Source organism: Panthera onca, chromosome C2, assembly GCF_046562875.1.
Source record: "Panthera onca isolate mPanOnc1 chromosome C2, mPanOnc1 haplotype 2, whole genome shotgun sequence".
NCBI lineage: Eukaryota > Metazoa > Chordata > Mammalia > Carnivora > Felidae > Panthera > Panthera onca.
In genome coordinates, this window is record NC_138347.1 from 70861663 (window position 1) to 70882162 (window position 20500).

Sequence of the window (20500 nt, forward strand, 5' to 3'; positions counted from 1 at the left end):
TATTCAAAATTTATATTAAAAACCAAATACATGATTTCTAAAGTCAGGCATAATATATTATCAGACTATGCAAACCCAGCCTTTGGTAAGAATTTACACCACATAGAAATTAATGTTGAAGGCTTAACTAGAGAAATTCTAACACAACTCATGAACTTGGCAGCCAAAAATGCAAAAGCCTAATCTGCTCAAACACCTTTCTAATTGAAAAGTTCAGCTGAATCAAAGGCCAAGTAAAGGTCCATAAAATGAAAAGTCTGAATTACCCACCTAATTCAGAGAATGAGTAAAATCAAAATCTTAAGAAATGCCTAGGAACCACCCTAAGGACATTTTATTGTGAATGCATGGGTTTCCTTAAATATAGAAATGGTCTCATCACAAATACCTAACATTAATGAAGTCAAGTAATCGTCATACAGATACATCTCCATGAAATTATTCCACTAGTATGCATTTATCTATCAAGTTTTCTTGGTGTACAAAGTAGTTTATTATTAAATATACATAATACATATAATCTTCTTGAACTTTGTACATATTTGATAAGCAAAGCCATATAGGGAAAACTATTTCATATGAAATTAAAAATTACTTCTCTCATTTTTCTGATATCTTCAACAACATTTTAAATAAATCCTTCTAGGAAAAAACAGCGGTTTAATTTTCTGATACTTCAGTTACTTGCAACCTTAAACCTAATTAAGTTACCAAATCTCAAAATCAGTTTTAGACTGTAAAAGGATTTCAGTAATGTGAATTATTATTTAAATTAGTAAATAAAGTGCATACATTCAGAAATGAAAAATTAAATAAATTGATAGACATCATTCAAAACAACATTGTAACTGTTATTAAAACAAAACCTTACTTGTCTGGGTTTTTCACTCTGAATGTTGCATTAAGCGCTTTTAACCTGGAGTCTGCCTGGAAAAAATAATTTGTTCACTTAATACAATTACATTTCAGGGTATAAATCCAAACAGTTTTACTTTCCCTTTAGAATTAAGATGCTCAAATACAGTTTTCTTCATATCATTTGTCAAACACATTAAACGTATCTAAAAAAAAACAGCAAAGTAGTTATTTCTGAAAACACTACAAAAACTGTTAAAAATTAAACTGAATAACATGGCATTCAATGATACCAAAGTAAAACAATTATAAACATCACTATATTAACAGGTATATATATATATATATATATACACACACACACACACACACACACACACACACACACACACAGCTCTGCATTATTGTAACTCAGAATAAATCACATGGAAGAAGTAGTTTACCTTTCTCTAAATCAAGAAAAGGAACGATAAACTAAATAAAACGACTGCTCTGAAGCATATACATTACTGCAGGTAGTTCCCAGGAATCCACACCAAATGTACATTGCTTTTTTTCATTTTCACGATCACTATTTTAAAAAAGGAAGAGCTGAGGCACCTGGATGGCTCAGTAGGTTAAGTGCCTGACTTCGGCTCAGGTCATGATCTCGCAGTTTGTGAATTCAAGCCCTGCACTGGGTTCCTGCTGACAGCTTGGGGCCTGGAGCCTGCTTCGGATTCTGTGTCTCCCTCTCTCTCTGCCCCTCCCCAGCTCATGCTCTCTCAAAAATAAATAAACATCAAAAAAAATGTTTTTAAACAAAAGAACTATGGAAATGCCTATACTAAATACTACATACTACATACATAAATTAAGTAAAACATGTGAGATGAAATCAAATTACTTTCTAGCTGACAGAAAATGTTACAACACAACCTTTTTTAAAAATTTTTTTAAATGTTTATTTTTGAGAGGGACAGAACATGAGTGGGAGAGGGGCAGAAAGAGCCAGAGATACAGAATCCATAGCAGGCTCCAGGCTCTGAGCTGTCAGTGCAGAGCCTGATGCAGGGCTCGAACCCACGAACTGTGAGACCATGACTTGAGCCCAAGTCGGACACTTAACTGACTGAGCCACCCAGGCACCCCAAGAAAACACAACTTTTTAACTATTTTTTTAAACTTTTTAACTATCTTTACTTACTCTAGATAACTGCTCTCAAAGGAGGAACAGAGGGATCAGCACTAAATAATAATTGCATTCTATAAAATTTATACTTAATATATCCAAGTCATAGCCAAACTTCACACACACACACGCACACACACACACACAGAAAGAAAAGAAAAGAAAAGAAAAGAAAAGAAAAGAAAAGAAAAGGAGAAAAAAACACTAAATTATGTTTCTTACCAGGCACAGAAACTACATAAAAGGTGGTTCAATCAGGAATCAATTTTTTTAATGTTTTATTTATTTTTAAGAAAGAGAGAGAGAGAGACAGGGTGTGAGTGGGGGAGGGGCAGAGAGAGAGGGAGACACAGAATCTGAACCAGGTTCCAGGCTCTGAGCTGTCAGCACAGAGCCCGACGCGAGGCACGAACCCATGAGCCATGAGATCATGACCTGAGCCAAAGTCCGATGCTTAACCAACTGAGCCACCCAGGTGCCCCCATTTTTTTTTTTTTTTTAAGAGAGAACGTGAGCAAGGGAGAGGGGCAAAGGGAGAGGGAGCGAATCCCAAGTAGGCTCTGCATTCAGTGCAGAGTCCAACATGGGGCTCAATCCTACAACCCTGGGATCATGACCTAGGCTGAAATCAAGAGTCAGACACTCAACTGACTGAACCACCTAGGTGCCTCAGTTTCACTCCACCTTACTGTATCTCCTTTAAAACAGTACTACTTGAAATCATCTTAGTTGTTTACTTGTTTCTTAGCTGCCCACTAGAAAAGTCGTAAGAAAGCACAACGTGAATGGTGCTCCTGGAGTTATACAATGGCTGCCATGGCAATACGTTATTTAATCTGCTTTGTTCATTGCTATATCCCAGTGCCTCACAAAGCGTGGCACAAGACCAACATGCAGGAGGTATCGACTGAATAAAAAGTAACCCCAACTATTCTACAGCCCCGACTATCTTCCTTCCCATGTTCTCTGTTAGTCCCACTTCTTCTCCTTTTCCAGTTCCTATTAAATATTTTACTTTCCTTATGCTGGATTTTGTCTTCCCTTTGTTATTTCATTTTCTGATTCTTCTCTTCCCCCACACCTTGCCTAGTAAGCCACTACCCAGCTTGGGCCTCTCTAATGTTCCTCTTCCCTGGCCCCCAAGTTGACTCCACCGCAAGGTTCTTTATTCCTGTCTCAGCTCAAATGTTATCTCTTCAACCATGTGACTCAGTTTACCCAGGACAGTCCTGGTTTATGCTTGTTGTCCTAAACTCAGTATTATTTTTTTTTTAACATTTATTTATTTTTGAGACAGAGACAGAGCATGAACAGGGGAGGGTCAGAGAGAGAGGGAGACACAGAATCTGAAACAGGCTCCAGGCTCTGAGCAGTCAGCACAGAGCCCGACGCGGGGCTCGAACTCACATACCGCGAGATCGTGACCTGAGCCGAAGTCGGACGCTTAACCGACTGAGCCACCCAGGCGCCCCTGTCCTAAACTCATTATTAATAGGACCCCTTTTTACTCTCAAGAGAGTCCCATTAGAATAATAAATCTTATGGTCACCTATCTCAAAAAAATCCTTGAAAACAAAAATTCTGTACCATCATACCCTTTAACAATACCCTTTAAAGTATCTTATTGATTTAAACATTAATTTAATGTCTCTACTACAATATAAGCTTGATAAGAATAAGGGAGTTTATGTTTTCAGCTCATTCACTACTGTTTCCACAGCACCTAGAAGAGCACCTGACACTCTGTAGGCACCCAGCCACAGTGGCTCTCTGAGAATTTCTGTGTAATATACAGATTAGCAGAAATTTTAAAGTTTATTTATTTTGAGAGAGAGAGTGAGCGAGCAAGCAGGGGAGAGGGGCAAAGGGGGAGGGAGGGTGAGAGAGAGAGAAACAGATAGAAAAGAGAATCTCAAGCCAGCTCCACACTCAGCAGGGAGCCCAATGCAGGGGCTCAGTCCCACAACTGTGAGATCAGGACCTGGGCCTCAACCAACTGAACCACCCAGGTGCCTCTAGCAGAAATTTTCGAAGTCTGGACTATGGGCATTGGCAGTCTCTACTCCAAGCAACAGACAGGGTCCTGGATTCTTCTGAGTTAACCTAAATTCATTTAAGATCTGGGCATATGGATGACACTTTCATGACAGTAACTTACTGAGTTATTGGAGTTAAAACAATATCACCTTACTCTAAATCAACTAGTTTATATGTTCGTTACTCTAAACTCTGCTCTTTTACTGAATTGGTTAACATGAATATTTATATAAATACACAAGACAAAGAACACCAACACAGAGCAGTGATGAAGAGTTAGTGCTCATGTTTGTATTAAATACAGCACTGATAAAAAGGCAGTAGATTTTTATAATTATCTTGCTGGGTAAAATAATTAAATATTTTTAAGAAAATATTAATCTAGTAGGCCAAAACTATATATTAAATTAAACGTGCGTGAGAAAAGGAAAACTAAAGTAAGGTTACATTTCAATCTGAGAATGACAATCCAAAGGCCAAGGTTAAAATATAAATATTTGGTCTGATTCAGAACAATCTTTTTTTCACAGAAATAGTTTCCAATACTTCCTTTACCAACCAATTTTACATAATTACAAAATTTATAACCAAACACAGAGGTAACATGGGATAATAACACACATACACACACACACACACACACACACACGTATATATACAAACCTCACATACATGTTTGTGTATGTGCATGTACGCACGGACATGTATGTGTGAGGTGGTCTAAAAACATTCTATCTTACAACAAAACTTAAAATAAGAAACAGTCACAACAAAATAAGGAATACAGCAGGATGTAAGGATTTCTAAACTCTCCTCATAACATCTTATTTTCTGCTCCATTTCATTAAAAGCCTGATTTCAAATTATTAATACTGCACATTAAGTATTACTTTCAAAGACTTTCTAAAAGTGAAACTGAGGTTATACCATAAGGCAACCCAAACATGAAACATTTTAACTAAACTCTTAAATAGCACCTATACACAAGATTCAATGCACTCAGTAAACAGCATAGTCTATATAGATGGAAGAAACTCAAGAGCTTTCTCAAGGTCACCAAAGTCATGGCCAAAACCTAGGTGCAAGGACAAATGATTGCTGATTTCTAAACTAGTGACTAAATCTTGACTATTACATAAAGAGAAGTCACTAAAACAACTATGTTTTACTTTTCTCTTTTCCTTAATATCAGATGCTAACATCTTGGACTAGTTCTCAGAAAACCCTATCAAAATATAAACATTTTTCAAAGTTTTGAGTTATTTCAAATCCAACTCTAAATTAAAATTCAAGTATTCTGAGTGCCATAAAGTAATGAATTATAGCCAAGAAGATTCTAATGTTTTCATGCAACCTGCCAACAAAATGTTTATAAATTAGAATCAGCTTATGACAGAATTAGATACTTGATTATATTTTCCATGCAGAAACAAATTTTTCTCTTTCTAGTTTTTCATGCTAAATTTCAAATACCTATGTGCCAATACATAAATCTCCAGGGGTGTTTTCAAAACTACTATAAAGACATTTTGTTCTTGTTGCCAAGACCTATTGAACTTTTGTTACTGTACTATCATATGAATTGTTTTATAAATGTATAGATTATATAAATTTACATTACATTTTTCTACTTACCTATTCAGTTTACAGAAGAGATGAAAACTTTAAAAATTTGCCAATATTACATTACTTTGGGGGACGATAGGGAGAGTAGACAGGAATTAGGGTGGCCATCTCACCATACCTTATTTTTCAATTTTTAGATAACAATTTCATTCCCAAACACTAATTATAATTACTAAATTTGAAAAGCTGTGTCACTAATGGATACCAATTCAAAATGACTCCTATGCCCAAAGATGACCACCACATCCCAGCAGACAGAAGCAGCACGACGCATGGCTCATCTTCTAGTCTGCTCTGACTGGGAAACCCAAGCTCAATTCTTCAGAACTGTCTTTCATATCTGATAAAGAATGAGCAAGTGTGTGCACAAGAATTTGAGTGGCAGTGGTAACGACAGCGGAGTAAAAAAAAAAAAGATGCAAAGTGTATGAGTATACTGCGGGAAAAATCTACAGTTTGTGTCTCAATTACTGCTTCAAAATACTCCTTCCCAATAGAATGAAATTCATAAATATGCCCTCTATAATCTCACTAGTAACTAAAATTACACAAATCCAAAGTGAATTCGCAGTATTTCTTTGAAAACCTTACCAATGATATTAGATGCAAAGCCAATTTCCAACATTCGTTCATTCAATAAATACCAAGTACGCATGAAGTGCAAGGCACTGTGCTAGGAATTATAAAGGAACTTGTCAAATTATTTCATACAAACTTTCTTACCTTCAGTTGAAACCCAGTTTCATTCACGGTCTCCTTCCAGTTACCTTCCTAAATATTAAAGTTAATTTTAGAAATCATTGCAAAAAAACAAAAACAAAAACGTAAGGAATACTCCAAATAAAATAGATTAAGCATCTACTATTCTGTTATTCGTTCAGGGGAGACCAGAGAAGGGTTAAAAAAAAGAATTCATTTCTAAGTTAAATATACAATCCAGATTTCAAAAGATTACCAAAAGATGGACCCAAGATTTTATAGATCTGGGCCTCAAAAAACTAAACACTAACTTTGATATCATTTAAGTGATGCCAGAAAGTACCATCTTTAGTATCCTTAAGTATAAAAATGTTAGCCAAAAGAGTGATATAACCCAATAATTTTGAAATCAAAACAAATTTAAAAACACAATTAAATGAATGTATATTAATAAGGCTGCTCCAAAAAGATTCTTAAGCATAAGCATTCTATAGTTTAAAAGAAAAAAATAAAATGAATTTTTTTTTGAAGACTTAAAGAAAAATACCTGTGTTAAAAACAAATAGAAGATTTTGTCTCTACAAAGGATGGGATGTGAGGCAACTCTCAAAAGAAAGTTTTCTAAACCAATCCGTCGTCTTTCCACAAAATCCGGGTCCATGTTGTCAGCAGAGAGTTTATGCCAAACAAATTCTGCCTAGGTAAACAAAACAATCATGAAGCAGAATCTCAATGCTAAATACTTTTGAACTGTACTGCTGTTTCATTTCTTACCCTTTTCTCTGGTAGAGGTGGCACAACAATATGTGGATAGTAAACTAAAAGGTAGTTTCTCAACAATTCAAATTCACTATACCGCCTCCATAATGAATCTGTTAGGACACTTTGACCATCAGTATGTTCAACTGACCTGAAAAGGAACAGAATAAGATCTCTATTATTTATTAAAAATATAAATACAGCCCAAATTTCCATCAATGGATGAATGGATAAAGAAAATGTGGTGTATATATATACAATGGAGTGTTACTCGGCAACCAAAAAGAATGAAATCTTGTCATTTACAACTACGTGGATGGAACTGGAGTGTATTATGCTAAGCGAAATTAGTCAGAGAAAGACAAATATCATACGACTTCACTCAAATGAGGACATTAAGATACAAAACAGATGAACATAAGGGAAGGGAAGCAAAAATAATATAAAAATAGGGGAACAAAACATAAGAGACTCTTAAATATGGAGAACAAACAGAGAACTACTGGAGGGGTTGTGGGAAGGGGGATGGGCTAAATGGGTAAAGGGCACTAAGGAATCTAGCCCCGAAATCACTGTTGCACTATATGCTAACTAACTTGGATATAAATTTAAAAAATAAATTCAAAAATATATCTATCTGGGGCACCTGGGTGGCTCAGTCGGTTAAGCGTCCGACTTCGGCTCAGGTCATGATCTCGCGGTTCGTGAGTTCAGGCCCCGCGTCGGGCTCTGTGCTGACAGCTCAGAGCCTGGAGCCTGTTTCCGATTCTGTGTCTCCCTCTCTCTCTCTGACCCTCCCCCATTCATGCTCTGTCTCTCTCTGTCTCTAAAATAAATAAACGTTAAATAAATAAATAAATAAATAAATAAACATAAAAAAAAATCTTAAATAAAAAAAAGAATAGTATCTAAAAAATATATATATATACATATGTATATACACATGTATATGTATATATATATATCTGGATTAGCAATCCCTATCATAATAACACCAGCATTCTTCACAAAGCTAGAACAAACAATCCTAAAATTTGTACAAAACCACAAAATACCCCGAATAGCCAAAGCAATCCTGAAAAAGAAAACCAAAGCTGGAAGCATCACAATCCCGGACTTCAAGCTGTATTACAAAGCTGTAATCAAGACAGTATGGTACTGGCACAAGAATAGACACTCAGATCAATGGAACAGAATAGAGAACCAGAAATGGACCCACAAACATATGGCCACCTAATCTTTGACAAACCAATGGAATAAAGACAGTCTCTTCAGCAAATGGTTATAGGGAAAACTGGACAGTGACATGCAGAAAAATGAACCTGGACCACTTTCTTACACCATACACAAACTCAAAATGGATGAAAGACCTAAACATAAGACAGGAAGCCATCAAAATCCTAGAGGAGAAAGCAGGCAAAAACCTCTTTGACCTTGGCCGCAGCAACTTCTTACTTGACATGTCTCCAGAGGCAAGGGAAACAAAAGCAAAAGTAAACTACTGGGACCTCATCAAAATAAAAAGCTGCTGCACAGCAAAGGAAACAATCAGCAAAATTAAAAGGCAAACAATGGAATGGGAAAAGATATCTGCAAACAACACATCAGATAAACGGTTAGTATCTAAAATTTATAAAGAACTTATCAAACTCAACACCCATAAAACAAATAACCCAGTGAAGAAATGGGCAAAAGACATGAATAGACACTTCTCCAAAGAAGACATCCAGATGGCAAACCGACACATGAAAAGATGCTCAACATCACTCATCATCAGGAAATACAAATCAAGACCACAATGAGATACTACCTCACACCCTTCAGAATAGCTAAAATTAACAACTGAGTCAACAACTCAGTCAACAACAGAAGTTGACGAGGATGCAGAGAAAGAGGAACCCTTTTGCACTGCTGGTGGGAATGCAAACTGGTGTAGCCACTCTGGAAAACAGTATGGAGGTTCCTCAAAAAATTAAAAATAAAACTACCCTATGACCCAGCAATTGCACTACTAGGTATTTACCCAAAGGATACAGGTGTGCTGTTTCGAAGAAGCACAGCACTCCAATGTTTATAGCAGCACTATCGACAATAGCCTAAGTATGAAAGAACCCAAATGTCCATCAATGGATGAATGCATAAAAAAGATTATATATATTATATAATACACACACACACACATATATACACAATATACACAATGGAATATTATTTGGCAATCAAAAGGAATGAAATCTTGCCACTTGCAACAACGTGGATGGAACTAGAGGGTATTATGCTAAGTGATATTAGTCAGTCAGAGAAAGACAAATATCATACAACTTCACTCATATGAGGACTTGAAGATACGAAATGAACATAAGGGAAGGGAAGCAAAAATAATACAAAAACAGAGGGGGACAAAACATAACAGACTCAAATATAGAGAACAAACAGAGGGTTGCTAGAGGGATTGAGGGAGGGGGGATGGGCTAAATGGGTAAGGGGCATTAAGGAATCTACTCCTGAAATCATTGTTGCACTATATGCTAACTAACTTGGATATAAATTAAAAAATAATTAAAAAAACAAAAACAAAAAAAAAAACCTGAAGCTTTGCTTAAAAAAATGTAAATTCCTGGATCTCACCCAAAACCCTGTAGCAAGTGATTCCTATGTACTTTAAAGTTTAAAAACCATGCGGTTTTCTTTTGTATGTGGTTATTTTTTTTTTTTTTATGATTTTATTTTTAAGTAATCTTTACACCCAATGTGGGATTGAATTTACAACCTCGAGATCAACAGTCACATGCTCCACCAATTGAACCAGCCAGGAACCCCTAAGAACCACTGTTTTGTTTTGTTTTTAATTGTAAAATCCATTTTATTTATTTTTTTAACTTTTTTATTTTTTAAAATTTACATCCAAATTAGTTAGCATATAGTGAAGCAATGATTTCAGGAGTAGATTCCTTAATGCCCCTTACCCATTTAGCCCATCCCCTCTCCCACAACCCCTCCAGCAACCCTCAGTTCGTTCTCCATATTTACAAGTCTCTTCTGTTTTGTTCCCCTCCCTGTTTTTATATTATTTTTGTTTCCCTTCCCTTATGTTCATCTGTTTTGTGTCTTAAAGTCCTCATATGAGTGAAGTCATATGATTTTTGTCTTTCTCTGACTAATTTGACTTAGCATAATACCCTCCAGTTCCATCCGCGTAGTTGCAAATGGCAAGATTTCATTCTTTTTGATTGCCAAGTAATACTCCATTGTATATATATGCACCACGTTTTCTTTATCCATTCATCCATTGATGGGACATTTGGGCTCTTTCCATGCTTTGGCTATTGTTGATAGTGCTGCTATAAACATGGGGGTGCATGTGTCCTTTTGAAACAGCACACCTGTATCCCTCGATAAATGCCTAATAGTGCAATTGCTGGGTCGTAGGGTGGTTCTATTTTTAGTTTTTTGAGGAACCTCCATACTGTTTTCCAGAGTGGCTGCACCAGCCTGCATTCCCACCTAACAAACACTGTTTTAAATTAAACTTACAGGTCCATGAAAAATACTAGGGTAGATAAATAAATACAAATTTATATTAAAATACAATTGTGAAAGTCAACTCAATAATCCTTTTGTGTACCACACATTTGATGATGATCCACTTAAATATTTATTCAGAGTATAGCTACCTTACTCAAGTATGGTCAATTTTAACTCCTAGTTTCATATTATGATACTGTATTCAGTTCAAAGTCAAAAGTAAACAACTATGGGGCACCTGTGTGGCTCAGTCGGTTAAGTGTCCAACTCTTGATGTCAGCTCAGGTCATGATCTCACAGTTTGTGGGATCAAGCCATGCATCAGGCTCTGCGCTGACAGCGCAGATCCTGGTTAGGATTCTCTCTCCCTCTCTCTCTGCCCCTTCCCCACTAGCACTCTCTCTTTCAAATTAAATAAACACTAAAATAAAATAAAATAATTTTTAAAAATTATTTTAAAAATTTAGAGAAAAAAGAAAAATAAAAAACTATAAATTATTCCAGATTATTCAAATCAAGATTCTCTTCTGGCAGTAAAAGTAATCAACAGTTAATTTCATTGCTCAACTGAGTGATAAAATACTCACATACTAAAAATAAAAATATACTTTTTAGTTTTCAATTTAAGAATTTACAACAGGGGCGCCTGGGTGGCTCGTCGGTTAAGCGTCCGACTTCGGCTCAGGTCATGATCTCACGGTCCGTGAGTTCGAGCCCCGCGTCAGGCTCTGTGCTGACAGCTCAGAGCCTGGAGCCTGTTTCAGATTCTGTGTCTCCCTCTCTCTCTGCTCCTCCCCTGTTCATGCTCTGTCTCTCTCTGTCTCAAAAATAAATAAACGTTAAAAAAAAAAAAATTAAAAAAAAAAATTTACAACAGTGACTACAGTTAATACTGTACTGCATACTTGAAAGTTGTTAAGAGAGTAAATCTTAAAAGTTCTCATTAAAAGAAAAAAAATTTTGTTAACTGTATAGTGACAGATGTTAATCAGACTTGTAATCACTTCACAATACATACAAATATTGCAACACAACGTTACAGTATCTGAAGTTAATATGATGTTATAGGTCATTATACCTCAAAAACAAGAACAGAGGAAAAGATAATTTAAGTAAAGGTAAGCTACAGTTAACACTAATTTCTATTTTTTTTTACACTAATTTCTAAAGTATGATTTTTTTAAGTCACTAATCTAACTTAAAAAAAAAAAACAGAAATAAAACCCTCTGATGGGACCATATTTTTTTTTAATGACTTTAAAAATCTCTGTGAGGGGTGCGTGGCTGGCTCAGTTGGTATTCAACTCTTGATCCCAGGGTTCTGAGTTCAAGCCCCACATTGGGCGTAGAGCCTAATGAACCTAATTTTTAAAAATCTCTGTGATACACATATGTAGATATGTAGGTCACAAAATTACCTAATTTTGGTGGGGAGATGGGTTAAATAGGTGATTAAGGAGTGCACTTATCATGATGAGCACAGGGTGATATATAGGAGTGTTGAATTACTACATGGTACCTCTGAAACTAATACAACACTGTTACTAACTGGAATTAAAATAAAAACTTAAACACACACACACACAGAAAACAAAAACAAAAACAAAATGACCTTATTTTAAAAAGACCAACCTTACCTCCTTCTGTTCCTAAAGTTCCTACTGTAATGTAAATTTTCTCTGGTTTGGGGAAGATTCTTTTTTTTTCTTTTTTTCTCTTTTTGGTGGAAGAAAGAAAACTATACTTACAAAGAAGGTTTCAGAATTGCCTATAGATTAAACAACATTTACCAAGATTTTAACTTTTATTTTGGGTAGAACCACAGACCTGGAGAAGTCTTGAAAAGTCACAGGGTTCAGCCTTAAGGCAAGCTCAGTGACTTTCGGTAAACCTATGAAAATGCAAGGGTTAAAATGTTTTTTCCTTAAAAATGTATTCACATTAAAATATGGTTATAACCCTTTATCAACTAGGTCTGGTAGTTCTATTATTTTATTTTACTTACTATCAAAAAATCTCACACATCTTTATTTAAAAAAATTTTTCTTTAACGTTTATTTATTTTTGAGAGACAGAGCACCAGCAGGGGAGGGGCAGAGAGAGAAAGGCAGACACAGAATCCAAAGCAGGCTCCAGGCTCTGAGCTGTCAGCACAGAGCCCGAGGCGGGGACCAAACCCATAAATCCGCAAGATCATGACCCGGGCTGAAGTTGGATGCTTAACTGACTGAGCCACCCAGGTGCCCCTCGCACCATCTTTATTTTAACTGAAAGCACTTCTGCTCAGTCAGTCTCTGCAGAGAGAAAAGAACTGGTCAGTATTTTGTCTTTATATAAATTGTTTGTAATTGGCAAAATAGAGTCTTGCCTTGTCTTTCTCTAGACAAAATAGTCTAATCCCTTTAACTTTTTCCTTATGAGGTAGAAGAACATTTTTCTGGTGAGTTTTGATTTCTTACTCCATGATTTACTCTTATCTGTTCAATTTACCCCAAAGTCTAAAGCTCTAGTCTCAATCAATTCTGTTAACTTTTTACTGACTCAAACCATATTCTCTCTTCCTATACCTCTCTTATTTACCTAAGTCTACTTCATACACCCCTGGAAACCTGGTCTCCTTTCTCAAAAGTGCGTGGGATATTATGAGTAACACCAAAAACCCCACCAAAGCATATGTCAAGTAACATTCCAGATCCCACAATTATTCCATAACCTGCTCTTTACCTCCAACATTAAGTACATTAAAATATAGCTACCGGGGCGCCTGCGTGGCTCAGTTGGTTAAGCATCTGACTTTGGCTCAGGTCATGCTCTCACTTCGAGCCCTGCAGGCTCTCTGCTGTCAGTACAGAGTTCACTTCAGATCCTCTGTCTCCCGCTCTCTCTCCCAAAATAATAAACTTTAAAATATATATATATATATATACATATATACATATATATATGCATGTATACATATATATATATACATGTATACATATATACATATATATATATATATATATATATATATATATATATATGTATATAGCTGCCAAGTGGACTATAGTAAAAGACATACCTATTTACTTTATCTGTTAAAAAACAAAAAACCAAATACCTAAAAAGACAATGACCTGTAAACAATTCCATTATACAACATAATTTGCATCAACAGCTACCAAACAAAGCTTTTTCTAACTAAATCTAGGCCTAATTCTCATCACTCACCTTGTTTCAATGAGGTAAGCAGTATATGTTTCTTGCATGTTCATGGCATTTCTTCCAGTTCGCTTTTCTGCTTCTGAAACACTAATTTCTATCTTCTTCAACCCAAAATTATTTTCTGTCATCTGGACAAAAATGAATGGAAGAACAACAACAAAACCTTTAAGACAGTATTAAGAAAAAAAAAATTAACAGCTGTTACAAGCTAATCCATTACTGGTATATATTTCAAGCAAATTTCTTATTTTTTTTTTAAGTTTATTTATTTTGAGAGAGTGTGTGTGAATAGGGAAGGGGCAGAGAAAGAGGGAGAGAGAGAATCCCAAGCAGGCTCTGTGCTGTCACACAAATGTAAGATCATGACCTGAGCTGAAATCAAGAGTTGGGACTGAGCCACCCAAGCACCCCAAGTTTCTTACATTCCTTGAGTTGCTAGGGGTTGCTAAATGATAGCAGCAAATAATATACGTCTCATTAGCAGCATTTTGTAGCACATCAAACTTTTCCAAAGCTATTGTAACAAGTATCGCACATTTAATTATTAAAACATAGACATTTTGTGTAAGTGACCAAGAATAAATCAATATAGAAATGCCTACGAAGGTGCTCCTGGGTGGCTCAGTCAGTTAGGCATCCCATTCTCGATTCTGGCTCCAGTCATGATCTCACAGTCCTGAGATCAAGCCCTGTGTGGGGCTCCACAATAAATGTGGAGCCTGCTTGGGATTCTCTCTCTCCCCTATCCTGATTATGCATGTGCTCTCTCTCTCTCTCTCAAAATAAACAAACATCTTTAAAAATGTCTAAGAAAAAAATCTAAAAACATTTTATATAAAGATAAATAATCCTCAATATTAATATCTAATTTTGGTTTTACCAAAGTCAAATCACTCTCTCAAAAAGAAAATACTATACATATGCCAAAAGGCATGATTTTCAATAGGCAGGTTAAATTTAAAAATTAAAAAACAAAACAAAACCAGAAGTTGTCTTATATTCAACTTTAAATTTGCCTAAACATTTTGGCAGTGGTTAAAAGGCTCCACTTGTGAGATAGCAGCAAGGTTTAAGAAGAGCAGACTCCTTTCACTTCCTGCTAAAACATGCCCAAGTCTATGCTAAAGAACCAAAAAGAATAAACACACCACTATTGCTTCAAAGGCTGTATGTGTGGAAAGTGTGCCACTGAAGAAAGTTCTTGAAAATACCAAAGTAACTCCAAGTCTAAACAAGGAAGATAAAGTGAGACCATGTGATAGTTGCTATGCTTTGGGGGTTTTCCACTTGCTCTCTCTCAAAGTTCAGAGGTGGGTTTTAATTAAAACTACTGCACTACATTATAACTGAGAGCAGTTTGTGAAGAAGAATGTGAAAAATTGACATGAATGGAGCCATTTTAAAAGGGAGCCAAGCAACCACTGCAGAGAAATTGCCTTATCCGTGTCTGTTTGAACTCAACCAAAACCTTTGGACTAGGCGAAACAGCAAATGTTTTAAGCAACTACTTGAGAAGCCAGCAGAACAGATATCCTGATCACAAGTTCAGAAGGTTATGGACTTTCCAAAGATAGAGTCTGTAGTAAATCAATGTATAGCCAAGAGTTTAGCCTTTTTTTCCCCTTTTAACTCATGTAACTGCCCCCTGCCTTCTTTTTCCTTATAAGCCTCTTAATTTCACCCTAGAAGCAGGATACTATTTGGGTTTTCTACCTGAATCTGTATTCCTCAAATTACAATTCTCTGATTCCAAATAAACATTAGTTTGCCTTTTACTGTGGCTCTTTATTTTCAGGTTAACAAGAGACAGAAGTAGCAAGATGGATGCACCAAAACATAAAAGAAAAAACTACAGTAAAACCTGCAATGATAATTTATACAGAAAATTAAACCCATGTGCTATAAGGACAGAAAAAGCTATGTGATATTGCAAAAAATTAAATGATGAATAAATTTAGGAAATGCCCCCAAAATGCTGAATAAAAAATGGAGAAGGTAAAATGCTAAAAGAAGATAAAAAGGACAGAGAACTAAAAGCCAACCCAATGGAACCAATGGAATAGAATTATTAGTAAAAAAAACAAAAAACAAAAAACAAAAAATAAAAAAAACAGAAGTCACTCAGTTGTCAAATAAGACTTTTTTAATATAATTTATTGTCAAGTTAACTAACATACAGTGTATATAGTGTGCTCTTGGTTTTGGGGGTAGATTGCCATGATACATCTCTGACATCCCAGTGCTCATCCCAACAAATGCCCTCTTCAATACCCATCACCCATCCCTGCCCCCATCAACCCTGTTTGTTCTCTGTATTTAAGAGTCTCTTATGGTTTGCCTCTCTCTGTTTGAAACTATTTTTCTCCTTCCCATGCCCCATGGTATTCTGTTAAGTTTCTCAAGTTCCACATGAGTGAAAAAACATAGGATATCTGCCTTTCTGTGACTGACTTATTTCACTTAGCGTAATACTCCCCAGTTCCATCCACATTGTTACAAATGGCAGGAAGACATTTTTAGTTAAGTATAAGTTGTATGTTTAGCTACTAAAAGAAAAAATAAGAGATAGAAGGAAATACTTCAACCAAAAAAAATTTCAAAAAGTTACATAAGTACAAACCACTCAACATCAAGATTATGAAGCCATTGTTAGTTTAGATACATATTTATAAAAATCATAATTTTTTTTTTTTCAACGTTTTTTATTTATTTTTGCGACAGAGAGAGACAGAGCATGAACGGGGGAGGGGCAGAGAGAGAGGGAGACACAGAATCTGAAACAGGCTCCAGGCTCCGAGCCATCAGCCCAGAGCCCGACGCGGGGCTCGAACTCACGGACCGCGAGATCGTGACCTGGCTGAAGTCGGACGCTTAACCGACTGCGCCACCCAGGCGCCCCTATAAAAATCATAATTTGGGCCCATAGGTAAACACTATGATTTACCACCATCTACTCCAGTGAAAAATTCCCTCAATGCTGGAAGGACATGACTAATAAAGCAAATTATCTCCCCAGCCAAAAAGATAATGCCTATGAGTCATGAATTTACCCTCATGCCATCTGATTACATAGAAGGAAAAAAAATAAAAGAATAAAATCAGCTACCATAAAAACTAAAGAATGAAAACAGGAACACAACAATAACACCAGCAGGATTTGGTAGCTGATATAAAATTGCTAATCCTCTCAATAAAGCATAGAAGAGTGTCAAGATTAACAAAACCAGAAGCACAACTGTTAAAAGAATACATTCAAAAGATTTAGAGATGGACTTCTTGACTGGAAAATGAGCCCAGGGACATGTTTCAAACAAAGATTGAATAGTTTAGGTGTATTCAAAGCACACTGCTCATCAGGGTAAAGAATATAATTAAAGAGGGGTGCCTGGCTGGCTCAGTCGGAAGAGCATCCAACTCTTGATATCTGGGTTGTGACTTCAAGCCCCACATTGGATGTAGAGATTATTTAAATAAACTTAAAAAAAAAAAATTCAGGGGTGCCTGGTGGCTCAGTCAGTTAAACATCCGACTCTTGATTTCAGCTGAGGTCATGATGTCACTGTTCAGGGGTTAAAGCCTCACATGAGGCTGAGACTGCTTGGAATTCTCTCTCTCTGCCCCGCCCCTGCTCAAGCTCACGCATGACTTTCTCTCTCTCCCTCAAAATAAATAAACTTAAAAAATTTTAAAAAGACTAAATAACTATCCAAATATTAATGTCACTATTAAATGTAGAAGACTAAATGTAGAAGATGGACATAGTTAAAAGGCTAATGAAATTCTTTATTTTCAACTCAAAGAATGAAAATAAATATAATCTATTTCAAGTTATTAAGATGTTGCAAACCACTGGGGTACCTGGGTGGTTCTGTCAGTTAAGCCTCTGACTTCAGCTCAGGTCATGATCTTACAATTTGTGAACTCAAGCCCCACACTGGGTTCTCTGCTGTCTGCACAGAGCCACTTTGGATCCTCTGTCCTCCCCTCTCTCTGCCCCTCCTTTGCTTGTGCGCTCGCTTGCACTCTCTCTCTCTCTCTCAAAAATAAACATTTTTTAAAAAACTTAAAATGTTGCAAACCATTAAGAAATAGTAAAAGCATAAAAGCAGATAAAAATGACAAAAAGAACAATAAGAAACTATTAATTCAAGAAATATTTCTTGAGTATTTACAATGCCAGTCATTAGGGATAGAAAGATAGCTGAAACAAGGTGCCTGACGCTTGAGGAGTTCACTGACTCCATGGGAATTCTCAACCCAACCGGCACAGTGATGCTCTTTAAGATTAAAGACAAGATGAAAGCTAACCTTAATATAACTTTTAGGGTTATAGGTGAAAAGAGTTAGTGTTTAAAGCATCTGACTTGTTTAATCTTATTTAAATCACACACAAAAGAAAATATATTACATTTACTATCATATTGAAAATTACAGGAGAAAGATAAAACAGGCAACAACAACAAAACAGGCAGATTGAGACAAACATGAAAGTAATCAGAAAAGAAACAATGCACAGAAAAAAAAATAAAATATATTTGGCCAAATAGAAGAAAAATAATAATCATCAATATAATTTACAAGAAAAAAGAGAGGCACCTGGGTGGCTCAGTTGGTTAAGCACCCAACTTTGGCTCAGGTCATGATCTCCTGGTTCATGGGTTTGAGCCCTGCATCAGGCTCTGTGCTGACAGCTCGGAGTCTGGAGCCTACTTTGGATTCTGTGTCTCCCTCTCTCTGCCCCTTGCCTGCTCTGTCTCTCTCTTTCAAAAGTAAATAAACATTAAAAAGAAAAACTAAAAAAAAGAAAAGAAAAAGAAACAAGCAAACAAAATCTTTCCCAGATCCACACTGAAAGGTATGTGGTCCATGTGTAACGAACATCCCAACAAGATTAAAGCAGAAAAACAAGAAACAAGACTCCTACAAAAGAATAAGTATCAAATTTGCCTTAGATTTCACAATAAATTCCAAATGACACAGGAACATCATGCATAGAACATGCTTGAAATATTTAAACAGGGGCGCCTGGGTGGCGCAGTCGGTTAAGCGTCCGACTTCAGCCAGGTCACGATCTCGCGGTCCGTGAGTTCGAGACCCGCGTCAGGCTCTGGGCTGATGGCTCGGAGCCTGGAGCCTGTTTCCGATTCTGTGTCTCCCTCTCTCTCTGCCCCTCCCCCGTTCATGCTCTGTCTCTCTCTGTCCCAAAAATAAATAAAAAACGTTGAAAAAAAAATTAAAAAAAAAAAAAAAAAAAAGAAATATTTAAACATATTAGATACTGTTCCTTCAAAAATACTTAACCCCAGCAAGAGTTTTTGTAGAAACTGATAAACCATTCCTAAAATTTATATGGAAATACAAAAGACTTAGAATAGCCAAAACAATTTTGAACAAGTTGCAGGACCCAGTTTCAAAACTTACTAAAAAGTGAAAGTAATCAAGACAGTGTGGTACTGGCAGAAAAAGAGATCAAAGGAATGGAACTGAGAATCCAGAAATAAACCCTTACATTTAAGGTCCACTGATTTTTTTTTTTTTTTTTTTTTAAGACACACCCAGGCAAATCAATAGGGAATGGAGAGGTCTTTTCAACATGTAGTGCTGGGACTACAAAATGTCCACATGCCAAAAAAAGATTTACACCCTTTACTCACACACACCATGCACAGAAATTAACTGAAATGGCCCAGATAAAAGAGCTAAAACTGAAATTTCTGGAAGAAAACACAGGAGAAAAATCTTTGTGATTTGGGGATATACAAAAAGTCCTTAGGTATAATACCAAAATCATAATCCATAAAAGAAAAAAGTGATATACTAGATCTCATCAAAACTAAAAACTTTTACTCTTCAAAAGACACCATAGTGCTCTCTTCGGCAGCACATATACTGAAAGACACCATAAAAAAGGGTGCCTCGCTGGCTCAGTAGGTAGAACATGTGGCTCTTGATCTTGGGGGTTGTAAGTTCAAGCCCCACATTGCGGGTGGAGATTACTTAAAACGAAAATGGTTAGAGTGGCAAAGGGTATATGTACTTTACCCCAATTAAAAAAAAAAAAAAAAAAGACCATAAAGAAAAAAAAGATAAAATACAAATGGGGGAAGAACCTGTAAATCATATAATCAGATAAAAGACTTGTATCGAGATCATCTAGAAGCATGTTGCTGGCTCAGTCAGTAGGGCAAGCAATTCTTGCTCTCAGGGTTGTGAGTTTGAGCTCCATGTTGTATGCAGAGATTACTGAAAAAAATGAACTTAAAAAAAAAAAACAAAAAAACATAAACTGATCACATAACCAAATAATCACACCCCCTACAAATCTAACTCAGAGAAATGTAAACATATGTCCACACAAAGACTTACATACAAGTGTTCACAGCAATATCTATAATAGCTAAAATAAACTACAATGTCCATAAAATGGTGAATAGATTTTAAAAAATGTGATATATCCATACAATCAAATATTATTCAGTAATAAAAAAGGAACTACTAATATATGCTATATAACATGGTTGAACCTCAAAAACACTCTAAGCCAGGCTCAAAAGACAATAGATTGTACAATTCCATTTGTATGAAATATCCCAAAAAACAAATTTATATAGAAAGTAGACAGCT

At 36.0% G+C, this 20500-nt stretch overlaps 1 protein-coding gene across 2 annotated transcripts in view; it reads right to left on the minus strand.

The window, feature by feature from the left end:
* SNX4 (sorting nexin 4) overlaps positions 1 to 20500 on the minus strand; it is a 71431-nt gene that overhangs the window by 42636 nt on the left and 8295 nt on the right. For both annotated transcript variants that reach the window (XM_078453077.2, XM_078453078.2), the window contains 5 exons: positions 13883 to 14004; positions 7163 to 7298; positions 6936 to 7085; positions 6413 to 6460; positions 872 to 927 (listed from right to left, as the gene is read on the minus strand). In XM_078453077.2, the coding sequence (XP_078309203.1) occupies positions 872 to 927; positions 6413 to 6460; positions 6936 to 7085; positions 7163 to 7298; positions 13883 to 14004 (512 nt within the window). The remainder of the gene's footprint in view (positions 1 to 871; positions 928 to 6412; positions 6461 to 6935; positions 7086 to 7162; positions 7299 to 13882; positions 14005 to 20500) is intronic.